General features: G+C 47.4%; 2 protein-coding genes across 4 annotated transcripts in view; one reads left to right on the top strand and one right to left on the bottom strand.

Annotated features, from left to right (window-relative positions):
* Positions 1–579: 579 nt before the first annotated feature.
* On the bottom strand, positions 580–13,731 carry AP2S1 (adaptor related protein complex 2 subunit sigma 1). 3 transcript variants are annotated; one of them, XM_059872526.1, is made up of 5 exons: positions 13,572–13,731; positions 11,328–11,477; positions 6,058–6,171; positions 5,874–5,933; positions 580–819 (listed from the first exon to the last, which is right to left on the bottom strand). In XM_059872526.1, exons 1-5 carry the CDS (start codon positions 13,572–13,574, stop codon positions 718–720), a joined length of 429 nt encoding a protein of 142 aa, XP_059728509.1. In that variant the 5' UTR covers positions 13,575–13,731; the 3' UTR covers positions 580–717. The 3 variants fall into 3 exon arrangements, with proteins under 3 accessions (XP_059728509.1, XP_059728510.1, XP_059728508.1); XM_059872527.1 differs by lacking the exon at positions 580–819 and adding an exon at positions 917–1,006; XM_059872525.1 differs by lacking the exon at positions 580–819 and adding an exon at positions 1,017–1,190.
* An 875-nt stretch (positions 13,732–14,606) lies between these two features.
* ARHGAP35 (Rho GTPase activating protein 35) overlaps positions 14,607–20,754 on the top strand; it is a 30,827-nt gene continuing 24,679 nt past the window's right edge. The window contains exon 1 of the mRNA XM_059872480.1: positions 14,607–14,692. The gene's annotated coding sequence lies outside the window, so the exon portion shown is untranslated. The remainder of the gene's footprint in view (positions 14,693–20,754) is intronic.

Below are 20,754 nucleotides of genomic sequence, written 5' to 3'. Positions count from 1 at the left end.
TTTTTATTCACTTTTAATCCACTTTATCCCATTTTTAACCCATTTTATCCCGTTTTGGGTCATTTTTAATTCACATTTTCCCATTTTTGACCATTTTTAATTCACATTTTCCATTTTTGGTCATTTTTAATTCACATTTTCCCATTTTTGACCATTTTAACCCATTTCATCCCATTTTTGGTCACTTTTAATCCACATTTTCCCATTTTTGACCATTTTTAATTCACTTTTTTCCCTTTTTTGCTCATTTTTAACCCATTTCATCCCATTTTTGACCATTTTTAATCCATTTCATCCCATTTTTGACGATTTTTAACCCATTTCATCCCATTTTTGGTCACTTTTAATTCACATTTTCCCATTTTTGACCATTTTTAATTCACATTTTCCCATTTTGGACCATTTTTAACCCATTTCATCCCATTTTTGACCATTTTCAATCCACATTTCTCCCATTTTTGACCATTTTAACCCATTTCATCCCATTTTTGACCGCTTTTAATTCACATTTTCCCATTTTTGACCATTTTAAATTCACATTTCTCCCATTTTTGCTCATTCTCCACCCATTTCATCCCATTTTGGTCACTTTAATGAACAAAAATTCACATTTTTCGCACAGCACGATAACACTGAGAGCTGGGGGAGGGGCCCCCGTTTTTTGGGGAGGATTGGGGGATTTTGGGAGGATTTTGGGGGGATTTTGGGGGTTTTGGGTCATTCCAGGGACTGCAGCATCAGCAGCTGCTTCAGCACCTTGGTCTGGCTGGTCTCACGGATCTCCCCGGCCAGGAACATCTCGTCCACCACCGTGTACACCTGGAAAAGGCCAAAAAATCCACATTTCAGACAAATTCAGGCAAAAATCGGCAAAAACCAGCCCAAAATACCCCAGAAATGGCTAAAAATGACCCAGAAATGGCTAAAATGGCTAAAAATGTCCCAAAAATGACCCAAAAATGACCCAAAACCCGGCCAGGAACATCTCGTCCACCACCGTGTACACCTGGAAAGGCCAAAAAATCCACATTTCAGACAAATTCGGGCAAAAATCCGCAAAAACCAGCCCAAAATACCCAGAAATGGCTAAAATCAGCAAAAACCACCCCAGAAATGGCTAAAATGACCCAAAAAGACCCAAAATCAGCCCAAAACCCAGCCAGGAACATCTCGTCCACCACCGTGTACACCTGGAAAGGCCAAAAAATCCACATTTCAGACAAATTCGGGCAAAAATCCGCAAAAAACAGCCCAAAATACCCCAGAAATGGCTAAAAATGACACAGAAATGGCTAAAATGACCCCAAATGACCCCAAATCAGCCCAAAACCCAGCCAGGAATGTCTCATCCATCACTGCCTGCACCTAAAAAGGCCAAAAATCCAAATTTCAGACAAATTCAGCAAAAATCGGCAAAAACCAGCCCAAAATACCCCAGAAATGCCTAAAAATGACCCAAAAATGGCTAAAAATGGCCCAAAATGACCCAAAAATGACCCAAAACCCAGCCAGGAATGTCTCATCCATCACTGTGTGCACCTAAAAAGGCCAAAAATCCAAATTTCAGACAAATTCAGGCAAAAATCGGCAAAAACCAGCCCAAAATACCAGAAAAATGGCTAAAATGACCCAAAATGGCTAAAAATGACCCCAAAATGACCCAAAAATGGCTAAAAATGACCCAAAATAACCCAAAAATGACCCAAAACCCAGCCAGGAACATCTCATCCACCACCATGTACACCTGAAAAGGCCAAAAAATCCAAATTTCAGACAAAATCGGGCAAAAATCCGCAAAAACCAGCCCAAAATACCCCAGAAATGGCTAAAAATGACCCCAAAATGGCTAAAAATGACCCCAAAATGGCTAAGAATGGCTAAAAATGACCCAAAATGACCCAAAAATGACCCAAAACCCAGCCAGGAATGTCTCATCCATCACTGTGTGCACCTGAAAAGGCCAAAAATCCAAATTTCAGACAAATTCAGGCAAAAATCTGCAAAAAATTGGCAAAATCACCCCAAAAATGGCTAAAAATGACCCAAAAATGGCTAATAATGACCCAAAATGACCCAAAATCAGCCCAAATTATCCCAAAATGGCAAAATTCTCCCAAAATCAACCCAAAACAGCCAAAATTATCCCAAAATCCGCCCAAAACCAGCCCAAAATGGGCCAAAATCAGCAAAAATTATCCCAAAAGGGCCAAAATCAGCCCAAATTATCCCAAAATCAGCAAAAATCCCCCCAAAACCAGCCCAAAATGGCCAAAATCAGCCCAAATTATCCAAAATCAGCAAAAAATCACCCCAAAATCTGCCTAAATCACCCCAAAATCAGCCCAAATTATCCCAAAATCAGCCCAAATTATCCAAAATCAGCAAAAATCCCCCCAAAATCAGCCCAAATTATCCAAAATCAGCAAACTTATCCCAAAATGGGCCAAAATCACCCCAAAATCAGCAAAAATAACCCCAAAATCAGCTCAAAATCAGCCCAAATTATCCCAAAATGGGCCCAAATCACCCCAAATCAGCCCAAATCACCCCAAAATCAGCAAAAATTATCCCAAAATGGGCCAAAATCAGACCAAATTATCCCAAAATCAGCAAAAATCCCCCCAAAATCAGCAAAAATCACCCCAAAACCAGCCCAAAAAGGGCCAAAATCAGCCCAAATTATCCCAAAATGGGCAAAAATTCCCCCAAAATCAGCCCAAAATGGGCCAAAATCAGCCCAAAATGGGCCAAAATCAGCCCAAATTATCCCAAAATCAGCAAAAACCAGCCCAAAATGGGCCAAAATCAGCCCAAATTATCCCAAAATGGGCCAAAATCACCCCAAATCAGCAAAAATCCCCCCAAAATCAGCAAAAATTATCCCAAAATGGGCCAAAATCAGCCCAAATTATCCCAAAATCAGCAAAAATCCCCCCAAAATCAGCAAAAATCCCCCCAAAATCAGCCCAAAATGGGCCAAAATCAGCCCAAAAAGGGCCAAAATCAGCCCAAATTATCCCAAAATCAGCAAAAATCCCCCCAAAATCTGCCCAAATTATCCCAAAATCAGCAAACTTATCCCAAAATGGGCCAAAATCTCCCCAAAATCAGCAAAAATCACCCCAAAATCAGCTCAAAATTAGCCCAAATTATCCCAAAACGGGCCCAAATCACCCCAAATTACTGAAAATTATCTCAAAATCAGCAAACTTATCCCAAAATGGGCCAAAATCAGCCCAAAATCAGCAAAAATCCCCCCAAAATCAGCTCAAAACCAGCCCAAACCACCCCAAAAAGGCCCAAAATCAGAAAAAATCGCCCCAAAATGACTGAAAGTGATCCCAAATCAGCCCCAAAATCAGCCCAAATTATCCCAAAATGGGCCCAAATCGCCCCAAATTAGTGAAAATTATCCCCAAATCAGCCCAAATCACCCCAAAATCAGCAAAAACCCCCCCAAAATCAGCCCAAACCAGCCCAAATTATCCCAAAATCAGCAAAAATCACCCCAAAATCTGCCTAAATCACCCCAAAATCAGCAAAGCTTATCCCAACATGGGCCAAAATTATCCCAAATCAGCAAAAATCACCCCAAAATCCGAAAAAATCCCCCCAAAATCAGCAATAATAACCCCAAAATGGGCCAAAATCCCCCCAAAATCTGCCTAAATCACCCCAAAATCAGCAAGCTTATCCAAAATGGGCCAAAATCAGCCCAAAATCAGCAAAAATCACCCCAAAATCAGCTCAAAATCAGCCCAAACCACCCCAAAATCAGCAAAAATCACCCCAAAATTATCCCAAAATCAGCCCAAACCACCCCAAAATCAGCAAAAATCAGCAAAAATCAGCAAAAATCAGCCTAAATCCCCCCAAAATTATCCCAAAATGGGCCCAAATCATCCCAAAATGGCCCAAAATCAGAAAAAAAATCTCCCCAAAATGACTGAAAGTGATCCCAAATCAGCCCCCAAATCAGCCAAGAGCCCCAGAATCCCCCCGGGACCCCTCCCCAATTAATGAACCCCTCCCCAATTAATGAACCCCTCCCTAATTAATGAACCCCTCCCCCAATTAATGAACCCCTCCCCAATTAATGAACCCCTCCCCAATTAATGAGCCTCTCCCCCAATTAATGAACCCCTCCCCAATTAATGAACCCTTCCCCCAAATTAATGAATCCCCCAATTAATTACCCCTCCCTAAAATAATGAACCCCTCTCCTAATTAATTACCCTCTCCCCAAATTAATTACCCCCTCCCCCAATTGATTACTCCCTCCCCAAATAACTGAACCCCCCATAACCCCTCCCCCAATTAATGAACCCCCCCAATTAATTACCCCCTCCCCCAATTAATTACTCCTTCCCCCAATTAATGAACCCCTCCCCAAATTACTGAACCCCCATGACCCCTCCCCCAATTAATGAACCCCCCAATTAATTACCCCCTCCCCCAATTAATTACTCCCTCCCCAAATTACTGAACCCCCCATGACCCCTCCCCCAATTAATTCCCCCCTCCCCCAATTAATTCCCCCCCTCCCCCAATTAATTCCCCCCTCCCCCAATTAATGAACCCCTCCCCAATTAATGAACCCCTCCCCAATTAATGAACCCTTCCCCAATTAATGAACCTCTCCCCAATTAATGAACCCCTCCCCAATTAATGAACCCTTCCCCAAATTAATGAATCCCCCAATTAATTACCCCCTCCCTAAAATAATGAACCCCTCTCCTAATTGAACCCCTCTCCTAATTAATTACCCTCTCCCCAAATTAATGAACCCCTCCCCCAATTAATTACTCCCTCCCCAAATTACTGAACCCCCCATAACCCCTCCCCCAATTAATGAACCCCTCAATTAATTCCCCCCTCCCCCAATTAATTCCCCCCTCCCCCAATTAATGAACCCCTCCCCAATTAATGAACCTCTCCCCAATTAATGAACCCCTCCCCAATTAATGAACCCTTCCCCAAATTAATGAATCCCCCAATTAATTACCCCCTCCCTAAAATAATGAACCCCTCTCCTAATTAATTACCCTCTCCCCAAATTAATGAACCCCTCCCCCAATTAATTACTCCCTCCCCAAATAACTGAACCCCCCATAACCCCTCCCCCAATTAATGAACCCCCCAATTAATTCCCCCCTCCCCCAATTAATTACCCCCTCCCCCAATTAATGAACCCCTCCCCAATTAATGAACCCCTCCCTAATTAATGAACCCCTCCCCAATTAATGAACCCCTCCCCAATTACTGAGCCCCTCCCCAATTAATGAACCTCTCCCCAATTAATGAACCCCTCCCCAATTAATGAACCCCTCCCCAAATTAATGAATCCCCCAATTAATTACCCCCTCCCTAAAATAATGAACCCCTCTCCTAATTAATTACCCTCTCCCCAAATTAATGAACCCCTCCCCCAATTAATTACTCCCTCCCCAAATTACTGAACCCCCATAACCCCTCCCCCAATTAATTCCCCCCTCCCCCAATTAATTCTCCCCTCCCCCAATTAATTCCCCCCTCCCCAATCAATTACCCCCTCCCCCAATTAATTACTCCCTCCACCAATTAAGGAACCCCTCCCCAAATTACTGAACCCCCCCATAACCCCTCCCCCAATCAATTCCCCCTCCCCCAATTAATGACCCCCCCCAATTAATGAACCCCTCCCCCAATCAACTCCCCCCTCCCCAATTAATTCCCCCCTCCCCAATCAACTCCCCCCTCCCCCAATTAATTCCCCCCTCCCCCAATCAATTCCCCCCTCCCCCAATTAATGACCCCCCCCAATTAATTCCCCCCTCCCCCAATCAATTCCCCCCTCCCCTAATTACCCCCTCCCCTAACGAAGAATTAATTACCTTGTAGAAGTTGAAGACGAGGTCGAGCTCGCAGACGTTGTGGAAATACTCGTTGAGCACCTGGGGGGGCCCAGTTCGTTAATTAATTAATTCATTAATTAATGAGCACCCCCAATCAACGCCTGGGGGGGCTCATTAGGGCCGGGGGGCTAACGAGGGAGCTAATTAGGGGTAATTAGCCCACCTCCACGAAGTTGTGGATGGCCTCCAGGTAGGCCAGGTTGTTGTCGGTGACGTCGACGCAGATGCAGAAGTAGAGGCCGGCATAGCGGCGGTAAATGATCTTGAAATTGCGGAACTGGGACAAACTGGGAGTTACTGGGAGGGACTGGAGGGACTGGGAGGGACTGGGACGGACTGGGATCAAACTGGGAGGGACTGGGAGGGACTGGGATCAACTGGGAGGGACTGGGGGCACTGAGCCCGGCGTAGCGGCGGTAAATGATCTTGAAATTGCGGAACTGGGACAAACTGGAGTTACTGGGAGGGACTGGGATGGACTGGGAGGGACTGGGAGGGACTGGGATCAACTGGGAGGGACTGGAGGGACTGGGATCAAACTGGGAGGGACTGGGAGGGACTGGGATCAAACTGGGAGGGACTGGGGGCACTGGAGCCGGGCGTAGCGGCGGTAAATGATCTTGAAATTGCGGAACTGGGACGAACTGGGAGTTACTGGGAGGGACTGGGAGGGACTGGGAGGGACTGGGAAGGACTGGGAGAGACTGGGATCAACTGGAGGGACTGGGATGGACTGGGAGGGACTGGGAGGGACTGGGGGCACTGGAGCCCGGCGTAGCGGCGGTAAATGATCTTGAAATTGCGGAACTGGGGAACTGGGAGTTACTGGGAGGGACTGGGAGGGACTGGAGTTACTGGAGGGAGACTGGAGGGACTGGGAGGGACTGGATCAAACTGGGAGGGACTGGCATCAAACTGGGAGGGACTGGGATGGACTGGGAGGGACTGGGAGAGACTGGGATCAAACTGGGAGGGACTGGGGGCACTGGAGCCGGGCGTAGCGGCGGTAAATGATCTTGAAATTGCGGAACTGGGACAAACTGGGAGTTACTGGGAGGGACTGGGAGGGACTGGGAGGGACTGGGAGGGACTGGGATCAAACTGGGAGGGACTGGGAGGGACTGGGAGGGACTGGGATCAAACTGGGAGGGACTGGGAGGGACTGGGAGGGACTGGGATCAAACTGGGAGGGACTGGGATGGGCTGGGAGGGACTGGGAGGGACTGGGATCAAACTGGGACGGACTGGGAGGGACTGGGAGGGACTGGGATCAAACTGGGAGGGACTGGGAGAGACTGGGGGCACTGGAGCCGGGCGTAGCGGCGGTAAATGTTCTTGAAATTGCGGAACTGGGACAAACTGGGAGTTACTGGGAGGGACTGGGACGGACTGGGACAGACTGGGAGGGACTGGGAGAGATGGGGATGGAATGGGATCAAACTGGGAGGGACTGGGAGGGACTGGGATCAAACTGGGAGGGACTGGGAGGGACTGGGATGGACTGGGATCAAACTGGGAGGGACTGGGATCAAACTGGGAGGGACTGGGATCAAACTGGGAGGGACTGGGAGGGACTGGGAGGGACTGGGGGCACTGGAGCCGGGCGTAGCGGCGGTAAATGATCTTGAAATTGCGGAACTGGGACAAACTGGGAGTTACTGGGAGGGACTGGGACGGACTGGGAGGGACTGGGAGGGACTGGGAGGGACTGGGATCAAACTGGGAGGGACTGGGATGGACTGGGAGGGACTGGGAGGGACTGGGGGCACTGGAGCCCGGCGTAGCGGCGGTAAATGATCTTGAAATTGCGGAACTGGGACAAACTGGGAGTTACTGGGAGGGACTGGGAGGGACTGGGATCAAAGTGGGAGGGACTGGGATCAAACTGGGAGGGACTGGGAGGGACTGGGAGGGACTGGGAGGGACTGGGAGGGACTGGGATGGACTGGGATGGACTGGGATCAAACTGGGAGGGACTGGGATGGACTGGGGGAGAATGGGAGGGACTGGGATCAAATTGGGAGGGACTGGGACCAAACTGGGAGGGACTGGGACGGACTGGGAGGGACTGGGATGGACTGGGATCAAACTGGGAGGGACTGGGGGCACTGGAGCCGGGCGTAGCGGCGGTAAATGATCTTGAAATTGCGGAACTGGGACAAACTGGGAGTTACTGGGAGGGACTGGGAGGGACTGGGATGGACTGGGAGGGACTGGGATGGACTGGGAGGGACTGGGATCAAACTGGGAGGGAACTGGGACAGACTGGGAGGGACTGGGAGGGACTGGGATGGACTGGGATCAAACTGGGAGGGACTGGGATGGACTGGGGGAGAATGGGAGGGACTGGGATCAAATTGGGAGGGACTGGGACCAAACTGGGAGGGACTGGGACGGACTGGGAGGGACTGGGTTGGACTGGGAGGGACTGGGATCAGACTGGGAGGGACTGGGAGGGACTGGGAGGGACTGGGATCAAACTGGGATGGACTGGGAGGGACTGGGAGGGACTAGGATCAAACTGGGAGGGACTGGGAGGGACTGGGAGGGACTGGGAGGGACTGGGAGGGACTGGGATCAAACTGGGATCAAACTGGGAGGGACTGGGAGGGACTGGGATCAAACTGGGATCAAACTGGGAGGGACTGGGAGGGACTGGGATCGACTGGGATGTACTGGGATCAAACTGGGATCAAACTGGAAGTGACTGGGAGGGACTGGGATGGACTGGGATCAAACTGGGAGGGACTGGGATCAAACTGGGAGGGACTGGGATCGAACTGGGAGGGACTGGGAGGGACTGGGAGGGACTGGGATCAAACTGGGAGGGACTGGGATCAAACTGGGATCAAACTGGGATGGACTGGGAGGGAGCCCAGCTCCCCCCAGAGCTCCACGAAGCCCAGTCCCCCTCATCCTCCCTCTAAAAAAACGGCATTTTGGGGTAAAAAATGGAATTTTGGGGGAAAAAATGGAATTTTGGGTTAAAAAATGGAATTTTGGGGTAAAACTGTGATTTTGGGGGAAAACGGGGCCATTTTGGGGTGAAAATGGAAATTTTGGGGTAAAAAATGGAATTTTGGGGTAAAACTGTGATTTTGGGGGAAAACGGGGCCATTTTGGGGTGAAAAATGGAAATTTTGGGGTAAAAAAGGTGATTACGGAGCGAATAAAGGCAATTTTGGGGTAAAAAAATGCTAATTTTGGGGTGAAACCGGTGATTTTGGGGTGGATAAAAGTTATTTTGGGATAAAAATGGCGATTTTGAGGGAAAAAAGTTTGATTTTAAGGGAAAAAATTGTGGTTTTGAAGTAAAAAATGGTGATTTTGGGGTAAAAAATGGTGATTTTGAGGGAAAAATGGTGATTTTGAGGGAAAATGGTGATTTTGGGGTAAAAAATGGTGATTTTGAGGTAAAAGAAGGTGATTTTTTTGGTTAAAAAAAGGTGATTTTGAGGTAAAAAATGGTGATTTTGGGGTAAGAAATTGTAATTTTTGAGGTAAAAAATTTTGATTTTGAGGTAAAAAAGGTGGTTTTGAGGTAAAAAAAGGTGATTTTGAGGGAAAAATGGTGATTTTGGGGTAAAAATGGTGATTTTGGGGTAAAAATGGTGATTTTTGAGGTAAAAAATGGTGATTTTGGGGTAAAAAATGGTGATTTTTGAGGTAAAAAATGGTGATTTTAGGGTAAGAAATTGTGATTTTGAGGTGAAAAATGGTGATTTTGAGGTAAAAAATTTTGACTTTGAGAGAAAAATGGTGATTTTGAGGTAAAAAAGGTGATTTTGAGGTAAAAAATTTTGATTTTGAGGGAAAAATGGTGATTTTGAGGGAAAAAAGGTGATTTTTGAGGTAAAAAATGGTGATTTTGAGGTAAAAAATGGTGGTTTTGGGGTAAAAATCTTAATTTTGAGGTAAAAAAGGTGGTTTTGAGGTGAAAAAAGGAGATTTTGAGGTGAAAAGTGGTGATTTTGGGGTAAAAAATTTTGACTTTGAGGGAAAAATGGTGATTTTGAGGGGAAAAATGGTGATTTTGGGGTAAAAATTGTGATTTTGAGGGAAAAATGGTGATTTTTGAGGTAAAAATGGTGATTTTGAGGTAAAAAAAGGTGATTTTTGAGGGAAAAATGGTGCTTTTGAGGCAAAAATGGTGATTTTAGGGTAAGAAACTGTAATTTTTGCGGTAAAAAAATTTTGATTTTGAGGTAAAAAAGGTGGTTTTGAGGTAAAAAAAGGTGATTTTGAGGGAAAAAAGGTGATTTTGGGGGAAAAAAGGTGATTTTGAGGGAAAAATGGTGATTTTGAGGGAAAAAAGGTGATTTTTGAGGTAAAAAAAGGTGATTTTTGAGGTAAGAAATGGTGATTTTGAGGTAAAAAATGGTGATTTTTGAGGTAAAAAATGGTGATTCTGGGGTAAGAAATTGTGATTTTTGAGGTAAAAAATTGTGATTTTGAGGAAAAAATGGTGATTTTGGAGTAAAAAATGGTGATTTTAAGGGAAAATTTGTGATTTTGAGGTAAAAAATTTTGACTTTGAGGGAAAAATGGTGATTTTGGCGTTAAAAATTGGGATTTGGGGGTAAAAAATGGTGATTTTGAGGGGAAAAAGGTAATTTTTGAGGTAAAATGGTGATTTTGAGGTAAAAATGGTGATTTTGGGGTAAAAAATAGTGGTTTTGGGTTAAAAATTTTAATTTTGAGGTAAGAATGGTGATTTTGAGGTAAAAAATTTTGACTTTGAGGGAAAAATGGTGATTTTGAGGGGAAAAATGGTGATTTTCGGGTAAAAAATGGTGATTTTGAGGGAAAAAAGGTGATTTTTGAGGAAAAAAGGGTGATTTTGAGGGAAAAAATGGTGATTTTGAGGGAAAAATGGTGATTTTGAGGGAAAAAAGGTGATTTTTGAGGTAAAAAATGGTGATTTTGAGGTAAAAATTCTGGTTTTGGGGTAAAAAATGGTGGTTTTGGGGTAAAAATCTTAATTTTGAGGTAAAAAAGGTGGTTTTGAGGTGAAAAAAGGAGATTTTGAGGTGAAAAGTGGTGATTTTTGAGGTAAAAAATTTTGACTTTGAGGGAAAAATGGTGATTTTGAGGGGAAAAATGGTGATTTTTGAGGGAAAAATGGTGATTTTGAGGCAATAATGGTGATTTTAGGGTAAGAAATTGTTATTTTTGAGGTAAAAATTTTTGATTTTGAGGTAAAAAAGGTGGTTATGAGGTAAAAAAAGGTGATTTTGAGGGAAAAATGGCGATTTTGGGGTAAAAAATGGTGATTTTGAGGGAAAAAAGGTGATTTTTGAGGTAAAAAATGGTGATTTTGAGGTAAAAATTCTGGTTTTGGGGTAAAAATTTTAATTTTGAGGTAAAAAAAGGTGGTTTTGAGGTGAAAAAAGGAGATTTTGAGGTGAAAAGTGGTGATTTGGGGGTTTTTACCTCGACAAAATTGGTGTGTTTGGCGTCCCTGACGGTGACGACGGCGTGAACCTCCTCGATGAGCTTCTGCTTCTCATCATCATCAAACTGCATGTACCACTTGGCCAGGCGGGTCTTGCCGGCACGGTTCTGGATCAGGATGAAGCGGATCTGGCCCGGAATTCCCAGAAAAAAATGGGATTTTGGGAGGGGGGGAATTTGGGGGAAATCGGGAAAATGATTTCCCCAAAATTCCCATTTTATCGGCATCAAAAATCGAATTTTATCGGGATTTCGGGGAGGGTTTCCAGCCCGGTTCTGGATCAGGATGAAGAGGATTTGTCCTGGAATTCCCAGAAAAAAATGGGATTTTGGGAGGGGGGAAATCGGGAAAATGATTTCCCCAAAATTTGATTTTTTTTGTCATTGAAATTCCCATTTTTTTATCATTGAAATTCAGATTTTATCATCAATTAGAAAAGTGTTCCCAGCCCGGTTCTGGATCAAGAGGATCTGCCTCAGAATTCCCCTAAAAAATGGGATTTTGGGAGGGTTAAAAACTGGGGGAAATCGGGAAAATTCCATCCTTAAAATTCCCATTTTATTGACATTGAAATCCCTTTTTTCTATCACTTAAATCCTGATTTTATTGAGATTTCAGGGAGGGTTTCCAGCCCAGTTCTGGATCAGGATGAAGAGGATTTGCCCTGGAATTCCCAGAAAAAAATGGGATTTTGGGAGGGTGAAAATTTGGGGGAAATCAGGAAAATGATTTCCCCAAAATTTGATTTATTTTGTCATTGAAATTCCCATTTTTTTATCATTGAAATTCAGATTTTATCATCAATTAGAAAAGTGTTCCCAGCCCGGTTCTGGATCAAGAGGATCTGCCTCAGAATTCCCCCAAAAAATGGGATTTTGGGAGGGTTAAAAACTGGGGGAAATCGGGAAAATTCCATCCTTAAAATTCCCATTTTATTGACATTGAAATCCCATTTTTTTTATCATTTAAATTTTGATTTTATTGTGAATTTGGGGAGGGTTCCCAGCCCGGTTCTGGATCAGGATCAGGAGGATCTGCCTCAGAATTCCCAGAAAAAAAGAGATTTTGGGAAGGTGAAAATTTGGGGGAAATCGGAAAAATTTTGTCCCCAGAATTGTGGAGAACCCCAAAACACCCCAAATTCTCCTCATAAAAACCCAAAAATAATTAAACCCCCCTCAGAACCTCTCAAAATTCCCCTCAAAATGACCCTAAATTGGGAAAAAAACCAAAACACCCCAAATTCTCCTCATAAAACCCCAAAATAATTAAAACCCCCCTCAAAAAGACCCTAAATTGGGAAAAACCCCAAAATCTCCTCATAAAATCCCAAAAATAATTAAACCACCCCTCAGAACCCCCCTCAAAAAGACCCTAAATTGGGAAAAACCCCCAAATCCCCTCATAAAGTCCCCAAAATAATTAAACACCCCCTCAGAACTCTCCTAATTCCCCTTAAAGAGACCCTAAATTGGGAAAAACTCCAAAATCGCCTCATAAAAACTCAAAAAAAACTTAAACCCCCTCAGAACGCCTCAAAATCCCCCTCAAAGAGACCTTAAATTGGGAAAAAACCCCAAAACACCCCAAAATCTCCTCATAAAATCCCAAAAATAATTAAAAGCCCCCTCAGAACCCCCCCTCAAAAAGACCCTAAATTTGGAAAAAACCCAAAACACCCCAAATTCTCCTCATAAAAACCCAAAAATAATTAAATCCCTCATCAGGAGCCCTCAATATTCCCCTCAAAACGATCCTAAATTGGGAAAAAACCCAAAACACCCCAAAAACTCCTCATAAAAACCCAAAATAATTAAAACCTCTCTCAGAACCCCTTAAAATGACCCTAAATTGGAAAAAAACCTCCAAAATCTCCTCATAAAATCCCCAAAATAATAAACACCCCTCAGAACTCTCCTAATTTCCCTTAAAGAGACCTAAATTGGGGAAAATTCCAAAATCGCCACATAAAACCCCAAAAATAGTAAACTCCCACTCAGAATCCCCCCTCAAAATGACCCTAAATTGGGGAAAAAAACCAAAACACCCCAAAATCTCCTCATAAAACCCCAAAAATAATTAAACCCCCCCTCAGAACCACCCCCCCTCCCTCCCCTCACGGCGCTCCAGGCCCGCAGCCCCCCCGGCTCCTTCCCCCCCCTTCTATTCCCGCTATCCCCGTGTCACCCCCCCGGTTATCCGCTGCCCTCAGGGATTCTCACCATGACGGTACCGGCCCGAGGCCCCCCCGGTTCCGATTCCGGTTCCGATCCCGGTTCCAATCCCGATCCCGGTTCCGATTCCGTTCCCGGTTCCGCCCCCCCCTCACAGCCAGGCCCCGCCGCTTCCCGTTTCCAACAGGGGGCGCCCCTTCGCCACCCGCACGGCGCATGCGCGGAACCTCCCGTTCCCGCCCTTTCCCCCTCACGTTTCCCTCCCCTCCCTCAAATTCCCGCCCCCCTCCCCAAAATTCTCAGCACCCCCTCCTCAAAATTCCCAACGCCCCCTCCCCAAATTCCTGCTCCGGGAATGAAGGAAGGCGATCAGAAGGAGATTTGTGGCCCCCTCCCCAAATTCCTCCCCCAACCTCTGAGGTCACGCCCCGCCCACTCCGTTCTTAGCCACGCCCCCTTTCCTCACTCCCCCTCCCCAAATTCCCTCTCTCCCCCCTCATCCATCCCGGTTTTCGCCCCCTCCCCAAATTCCGCGCCCAACACCCCTACAGGCCACGCCCTAAAACACGCCCACTCCATAATTACCCCCGCTCTTCAGGCCCCTCCCACTGCATCCCCCCACCCCAAAATTCCCGCCGCTCTTTCCTTCCTTCCCTCCTCACAATTCCCGCTTTTTCCCCCCTCAAAATTCCCATTTTTTCCTATAAAATTCCCGCTTTTCCCGAAAAAATTCCCGGTTTCCTTCAACCCCTCCCCAAATTCCCGGTGCTCTCCTCCAAGCCCCGCCCTTTAACCCCGCCCCTCCTATTAGCCCCGCCTCTCCCGCCGCTCCCGCCGCTCCCCTCACGGTGCCGCCCCTCTCCTCCCGCCGCGCACGCGCTCCCGCCGTTCCCCCCCCCCCCCCCCCCCCCCCCGTGATCGTGAAGGCGGAGGCGGAGGGAGGAGGAGGAGGAGGAGGAGGAGGAGGCGGCTGAGGGCTGAGGGGTGGGGGGGGGGGTTAGAGGAGGAGGAAGGCGCCGCCGCCATTACAGGCCGAGCCCGCCCCGGCGGCCCCCGCCGCCCTCGCCCCGCCCGCCGCCGCCGCCCCGAGAGCGCGGACATGGCGCTGCCGCCGCCTCCCGCCGCCCCCGGCCCGGCCCGATGCCGCCGCCGCCGCCTCTGTTTCTCCGGTAAGAAGGAAACCTCTTCCCCCTCCCTCACTCTCAGCGCCACCATCGCCGCCTTTTTTCTCTCTGGAAACCCCCCCCCCCCCCAGAAGAACAATGGGCCGCCCCACCCCCGCCCGCCGCGCGCCCGCCGGGCCGGCCCATGGCCCCCGCCGGGGGGAGGGGGGGGGGACGGCACCGTGAGGGGGGCCCGGGAGAGACCAACCCCCGTGGGGGGAGGTGGGGGGAAATGAGACACCCCCCCCCCCCCCCATCCGTCCGTTCGCAATGGTCCCGCCGCCCATTCATGGGGGGCTATGGGGGAGAGACCACCGGGAGGGGGAGAGGGGGTACCCCAAAATTGGGGGGGGGATTCTGAGGGGAGACCACTCCCCAGTTTGGGGGATATTCTGAGGGGGAGACCATCCCCAATTTGGAGGGGCTTAGAGGCGAGACCATCCCCAATTTGGGGGGGATTAAGAGGTGAGACCACCCCCAACTTGGGGGGGATTCAGAGAGGAGACCACCTCCAATTTGAGGGTGATTCTGAGGGGAGACCACCCCCAATCTGGGGGGGATGCTGAGAGTAGGCCACCCCCAGTTTGGGGGGATTCTGAGGGGAGACCACCCCCAATTTGGGGGGGATTAAGAGGTGAGACCACCCCCAATTTGGGGGGGACGCTGAGAGGAGGCCACCCCCAGTTTGGGGGGATTCTGAGGGGAGACCACCCCCAATTTGGGGGGGATTAAGAGGTGAGACCACCCCCAATTTGGGGGGGACGCTGAGAGGAGGCCACCCCCAGTTTGGGGGGATTCTGAGGGGAGACCGCCCCCAATTTGGGGGGGATTAAGAGGTGAGACCACCCCCAGTTTGGGGGGGACGCTGAGAGGAGGCCACCCCCAGTTTGGGGGGATTCTGAGGGGAGACCACCCCCAGTTTGGGGGGATTCTGAGGGGAGACCACCCCTAATTTGTGGGGGAGACCAACCCTAATTTGGGGGGATTCTGAGGGGAGACCACCCCCAATTTGGGGGGGATTCTGAGGGGACACCACCCTCAATTTTGGGAGGAGACTATCCCCCAATTTGGGGGGGTTTAGACGTGAGACCACCTCCAATTTGGGGGGGATTCTGAGGGGAGACCACCCCTAATTTGAGGGAGAAACCATCCCTAATTTGGGGGGGACGCTGAGGAGAGACCATCGCCAGTTTGGGGGGGACACCACCCCCAATTTGGGGGGATTCTGAGGGGAGACCACCCCCATTTTTGGGGGAGACCACCCCCAATTTGGGGAGGATGCTGAGGGGAGACCACCTCCAATTTGGGGGGGACGCTGAGGGAAGACCATCCCCAATTTGAGGGGGATTCTGAGGGGAGACCACCCCCCAAATTTGGGGGAGATTAAGAGGTGAGATCACCCCCAATCTGGGGGGGAGACCAACCCTTATTTGGGGGGATTCTGTGGGGAGACCACCCCCAATTTGGGGGTCCTATAGGTGAGACCACCCTCAATTTTGGGAGGAGACCACCCCCAATTTGAGGGGGAGACCACCCCCAATTTGGGGGGGCTTAGAAGCGAGACCACACCCCAAATTTGGGGGAGATTAAGAGGTGAGACCACTCCTAATTTGGGGGGATTCTGAGGGCAGACCATCCCCAATTTGGGGGGGAAACCACCCCTAATTTGGGGGGATTCTGAGGGGAGACCACCCCCAATTTGGGGGGGCTTAGAGGCGAGACCACCCCCCAAATTTAGGGGAAGACCCCTCCCCTAATTGGGATTTTCCCCTCCCCAAATTTGGGGTCTCCCTTCTTATCCCCCCTCCCCAAGTTTGGGGTCTCTCCCCTCAAATCCCCTTCCCCAAAATTCCCAATTCTCCCTGGAGCTTTTCCCATTCTTTTCCCCATTTTTTGGGATCATTTGGGATTTTCTGGCTGCCCCGAGACCCCCAAAGACCACTCCCCAAATTCCCCCAATTCCCTGAAAATTTGGAATTTTGGGGGGATTTGTGGAGATTTTTTTTTTTAGGATTTTCTTGGGATTTTTTTAGGGAATTTTCTTGGAATTTTCTTGGGATTTTTAAGGGATTTTTGGGGCTTTTTTTAGGATTTTTTTGGGATTTGGGAGAGCTTTTTTGGGATTTTTTGGGGGATTTATTTTGGATTTTTGGGGGATTTTCTTTAGATTTTTGGGGGATTATTTTAGGATTTTTTGGGGGCTTTTTTAGGAGTTTTTGGGGGGATTTTTGATTTTTTTGTGGATTTTCTTGGAATTTTGGGGAACTTTTTGGATTTTACTTTGGGATTTTTTGGGACGTTTCTTGATAATTTTTTTTTTTCATTTTCTTGGGATTTTTTGGGGCTCTTTTGGGGATTTTTTGGGAATTTTGGAGATTTTTAAGGGTTATTTTTTATTTTCTTTAGTTTTTTTTGTAATTTTTAGGGGGATTTTTTTTTTTTATTTTTTCGGGAATTTTGGGGGGGATTTTCTTGAGACTTAAAAAAAATTTTAGGGTTTTAAAAATTTTTTCTTTTATTTTTTGGGCCAGAAATTCACTTTTCCCACCCGGATTTTTCTCTTCCATCCCAAATTTTGAGATTTCTCATCCAGGAACATGGGAAAAGCTTCCCAAAAATCCCAAAAATTGGGAAAAAATCAAAAAAAAACCCCCAAAATTGGGAAAAATGTCCCAAAAACCCCCAAAATTTGGGAATGGCAGCTCTAGGAAACCCTAAAAATTGGGAAAAACGTCCCATAAAACCTCCAAATTTGGGCAAAACATCCCAAAAATCCCAAAAATTGGGAAAAGGATCCCAGAAAAACCCCAAAATTGGGGAAAAAAAATCCCAGAAAATCCCAAAATTTGGGAAGAAATCCCCAAAATTTGGGAAAAAATTCCCAGAAAAATCCCAAAATTTTGAATAAAATCCCAGAAAATCCCAAAATTTGGGAATGGTGACTTTGGGACACCCCAAAAAATGGGGAAATGATCCCAAAACTCGGGAAAAAATCCCCCAAATTAGGGAAAGGATCCCAAAAAACCCCAAAATTTGGGAATCCCCAACTCCTCCAATCCCAACCCCCCCCAAAAATCCCAAATTTCCCCTGGGAATTCCCGGATCAGGAAGAAAAAAATTCCCCAAAATCCCAGCAGAGCTTTGACCTCGAGGTCCTTCCCCTCCAACAAATCCAAATTTTGGGGATTTGGGGCTGGAAAAATCCCATTTTTTTTTAGGAATTTTGGGATTTTGGGGAATTTTTTTAGGATTTGAGGTTTCCCACTGAAATTTTTGGGGAAAAAAGGTGAAAAATTCCCGATTTTTTTCTGCCTTTTTCCCGTGGGTTTGGTGGGAATGAGAGGAGCGGCTCCGGCGAGCTTGGACTTTGGAGTCTGGCAGGAAGTGCTGAGTCAGCGAATTCCAGGGGGAAAAATCGGGAATTCTGGGGGAAAATCGGGAATTTTGGGGGGTTAAAGTTGGAATTTCCAGCTCTGGGACCGATCTGGGTGAGGCTTCCACGGGAATTTGGGGAATTTTGGGGAATTTTTTGGGAATTTTTTAGGGATTGATCAGGAAGTGCTGACTCAGCGAATTCCAGGAAAAAAAAATCTGGGAATTCTGGGGGAAAATCGGGAATTTTGGGGGGTTAAAGTTGGAATTTCCAGCTCTGGGACCAATCTGGGTGAGGATTCCACAGAAATTTGGGGAATTTTTGGGGAATTTTTGGGGTCAATCAAAAAGTGCTGACTCAGCGCATTCCAGGGGGAAAAATCTGGGAATTCTGGGGGAAAATCGGGAATTTTGGGGGGTTAAAGTTGGAATTTCCAGCTCTGGGACCGATCTGGGCGAGGATTCCACAGAAATTTGGGGAATTTTTGGGGAATTTTTTGGGGTCAATCAAAAAGTGCTGATTCAGCGAATTCCAGGAAAAAAAATCTGGGAATTCTGGGGGAAAATCGGGAATTTTCAGGGGTTAAAGTTGGAATTTCCAGCTCTGGGACCGATCTGGGTGAGGATTCCACAGAAATTTGGGGAATTTTTGGGGAATTTTTGGGGTCAATCAAAAAGTGCTGATTCAGCGAATTCCAGGAAAAAAAATTGGGAATTCTGGGGGGAAATCGGGAATTTTGGGGGGTTAAAGTTGGAATTTCCAGCTCTGGGACCGATCTGGGTGAGGATTCCACAGAAATTTGGGGAATTTTGGGAATTTTTTGGGGATTAATCAAGAAGTGCTGACTCAGCGAATTCCAGGAAAAAAATTTGGGAATTCTGGGGGAAAATCGGGAATTTTGGGGGGTTAAAGTTGGAATTTCCAGCTCTGGGACCGATCTGGGCGAGGATTCCACAGAAATTTGGGGAATTTTGGGGAATTTTTGGGGAATTTTTTGGGGTCAATCAAAAAGTGCTGATTAAGCGAATTCCAGGAAAAAAAATCTGGGAATTCTGGGGGAAAATCGGGAATTTTGGGGGGTTAAAGTTGGAATTTCCAGCTCTGGGACCGATCTGGGCGAGGCTTCCACAGGAAGTTTGGGAATTTTGGGGGATTTTTTGGAATTTTGGGGGATTTTTTTGGAATTTTTGGGAATTTTTTGGGAATTTTTGGGGATTTTGAGGATTAATCAGGAAGTGCTGAGTCAGCGAATTCCAGGGGAAATGGAGTTGTGTCCATCATGGTGACCCTTGGCTGGGTGGAGAAGTTGGGTCCATCATGGTGGAGAAGTTGTGTCCACCGAGGAGGGTCTTTGGTTGGGTTGGAGAAGTTGTGTCCATCATGTGACCCTTGGTTGGGTGGGGAAGTTGGATCCATCATGGTGGGGAACTTGTGTCCATCATGGTGGAGAACTTGTGTCCATCGTGGAGGACCTTTGGCTGGGTGGAGAAGTTGTGTCCATCATAGTGGAGAAGTTGTGTCCATCATGGTGGAGAAGTTGGATCCATCATGGTGGAGAAGTTGTGTCCGTCATGGTGGAGCAGTTGTGTCCATGATGGAAGGTCTTTGGTTGGGTTGGAGAAGTTGTGTCCATCATGGTGACCCTTGGTTGGGTGGAGAGGTTGGGTCCATTGTGGTAGAGAAGGGGTGTCCATCGTGGTGGGGAACTTGTGTCCATCATGTGACCCTTGGTTGGGTGGAGAGGTTGGGTCCATCATGATAGAGAAAGGGTGTCCATCATGGTGGGGAACTTGTGTCCATCATGGTGACCCTTGGTTGGGTGGAGAGGTTGGGTCCATCATGGTGGAGAAGCGGTGTCCATCATGGTGGAGAAGTTGGATCCATCAAGGTGGAGAAGTTGTGTCCATCATGGTGACCCTTGGTTGGATGGAGAGGTTGGGTCCATCATGGTGGGGAACTTGTGTCCATCATGGTGGAGAAGTGTCCGTCATGGTGGGGCAGTTGTGTCCATGATGGAAGGTCTTTGGTTGGGTTGGAGAAGTTGGATCCATCATGGTGGAGAAGTTGTGTCCACTGAGGAGGGTCTTTGGTTGGGTTGGAGAAGTTGTGTCCATCATGGTGACCCTTGGTTGGGTGGAGAGGTTGGGTCCATCATGGTGGAGAAGTGTCCATCATGGTGGGGAAGTTGTGTCCACTGAGGAGGGTCTTTGGTTGGGTTGGAGAAGTTGGATCCATCATGGTGGGGAACTTGTGTCCATCATGGAGGACCTTTGGTTGGGTGGAGAAGTTGAGTCCATCATGGAGAACCTTTGGTTGGGTGGAGGAGTTGTGTCCATCATGGTGACCCTTGGTTGGGTGGAGAGGTTGTATCCATCATGGAGAACCTTTGGCTGGGTGGAGGAGTTGAGTCCATCATGGTGGGGAAGTTGTGTCCACCAAGGAGTGTCTTTGGTTGGGTTGGAGAAGTTGTGTCCATCATGGTGACTCTTGGTTGGGTGGGGAAGTTGGATCCATCATGGTGGAGAACTTGTGTCCATCGTGGAGGACCTTTGGTTGGGTGGAGGAGTTGTGTCCATCATGGTGGGGAAGTTGTGTCCATCATGGAGAACCTTTGGCTGGGTGGAGGAGTTGTGTCCATCATGGTGGGGAAGTTGAGTCCATCATGGAGAACCTTTGGTTGGGTTGGAGGAGTTGT

The sequence above is a fragment of the Haemorhous mexicanus genome, chromosome 36 (genome assembly GCF_027477595.1).
Source record: "Haemorhous mexicanus isolate bHaeMex1 chromosome 36, bHaeMex1.pri, whole genome shotgun sequence".
Taxonomy (NCBI): Eukaryota; Metazoa; Chordata; class Aves; order Passeriformes; family Fringillidae; genus Haemorhous; species Haemorhous mexicanus.
Note: the sequence above shows the minus strand (reverse complement) of the source record. Positions and strands in the feature narration are given on the sequence as shown.